This window comes from Nanorana parkeri, unplaced genomic scaffold, assembly GCF_000935625.1.
Source record: "Nanorana parkeri isolate BGI_ZX_2015 unplaced genomic scaffold, ASM93562v1 scaffold2320, whole genome shotgun sequence".
NCBI classification, from domain to species: Eukaryota; Metazoa; Chordata; class Amphibia; order Anura; family Dicroglossidae; genus Nanorana; species Nanorana parkeri.
In genome coordinates, this window is record NW_017308588.1 from 173,212 (window position 1) to 174,543 (window position 1,332).

At 54.5% G+C, this 1,332-nt stretch overlaps 1 protein-coding gene across 1 annotated transcript in view; it reads left to right on the plus strand.

Moving 5' to 3' along the window:
- The window catches only part of LOC108801369 (uncharacterized oxidoreductase TM_0325-like), a 1,857-nt gene extending 918 nt beyond the window's left edge, over positions 1-939 (plus strand). Inside the window, exons 2-3 of the mRNA XM_018573296.1 lie at positions 76-246; positions 757-939. Of these exons, the coding sequence (XP_018428798.1) occupies positions 76-246; positions 757-939 (354 nt within the window). The remainder of the gene's footprint in view (positions 1-75; positions 247-756) is intronic.
- The last annotated feature ends 393 nt before the right edge of the window (positions 940-1,332 follow it).

Here is a 1,332-nt window from a genome sequence, read left to right on the forward strand (position 1 = left end):
CCCCCCCCCCCCCATTATGGTTATGCCTGTAGAAGCTCCTGATTGGTTAATCCTCCATTCTGTGCCCGTCCTTAGGTGGTGTCCCTACAGGGGAAGGTTTGTCTGGTGACCGGAGCCAGCTCCGGGATTGGGGCTGGAACCGCCATCCTCTTCGCTGGTCTGGGGGCCCGACTGGCCCTAAATGGAAGAAACCAGGATAAGCTGCAGGAGACGGCCCAGCGTTGCGAGGAGGCCTCCGGACTGAAGGTGATGTGACATGTTCCCTCATCTCCTTCCTCTGTGCGTCACATTCATTAGTGTCCCCACATCTCCTTCCTCAGTGTGTCACATTCATTAGTGTCCCGAGCCCCGCATCTCCTCCCTCTGTGCGTCACATTCGTTAGTGCCCCCTCATCTCCTCCCTCTGTGCGTCACATTCATTAGTGTCCCCACATCTCCTCCCTCTGTGCGTCACATTCATTAGTGTCCCCGCATCTCCTCCCTCTGTGCGTCACATTCATTAGTGTCCCCGCATCTCCTCCCTCTGTGCGTCACATTCATTAGTGTCCCCTCATCTCCTTCTCCTGTAACTGTGACATAAATCACTGTCCCCTCATCTTGTCCTATGTGACATTATCATCCCCCTGTGTGCATCATGTCTGTTGGTGTCCCCTCATCTTCCCTGTGTCACAATGATTAGTGTCCCCCTATCCTCTAGGTCGGATTCCTGTATCCTCCTTGCTTATTGGTTATGCGGTGTTGTCTCTTTTCCTGCAGCCCCTCCTGGTCCCAGGAGATCTGAATGATGAGAAGGTCGTCCAGCGGATTGTAGAGGAGACGGTCAGTCACTTTGGACAGCTGGATGTGCTGGTGAACAGCGGGGGGATCCTGGCCATGGGGTCAGTGGAGAATACCACGTTGGAGGACTATGACCGTGTGATGGACACCAATGTGCGGTGAGAAAAGCGACATCCAGTATGGTGGAGGGGCAATATGTGGTGTTGTATTCCCCAGAGAGAGCCAGAAGGGGCCATAGTGCCAAGACAGAAAACATGGAGGGCCGTAGAGATGGGAGGAGCTCCATTAAGGGTCACACATCAGAGAGGGGCTCCCCAGAGGACATGAACACCAAGGAAGACCCTACAAAGGACCACATAGGGGAGAGATCCTTTAGAGAGGAGCTTCTTGATGATGAGAGAGCGAAGAGAGACCCCAGAGTGTGACAGAGCTGAGTGGAACCCTTTAGAGGGCCACAGAGCAAAGTGGGACCCTATAGAAAGGGGCCCCCAGAGGATATGAGAGCAAAGAGTTACCGGGTCTGCACACCTGCTGTGCCCATTATGAGGGGCCCCC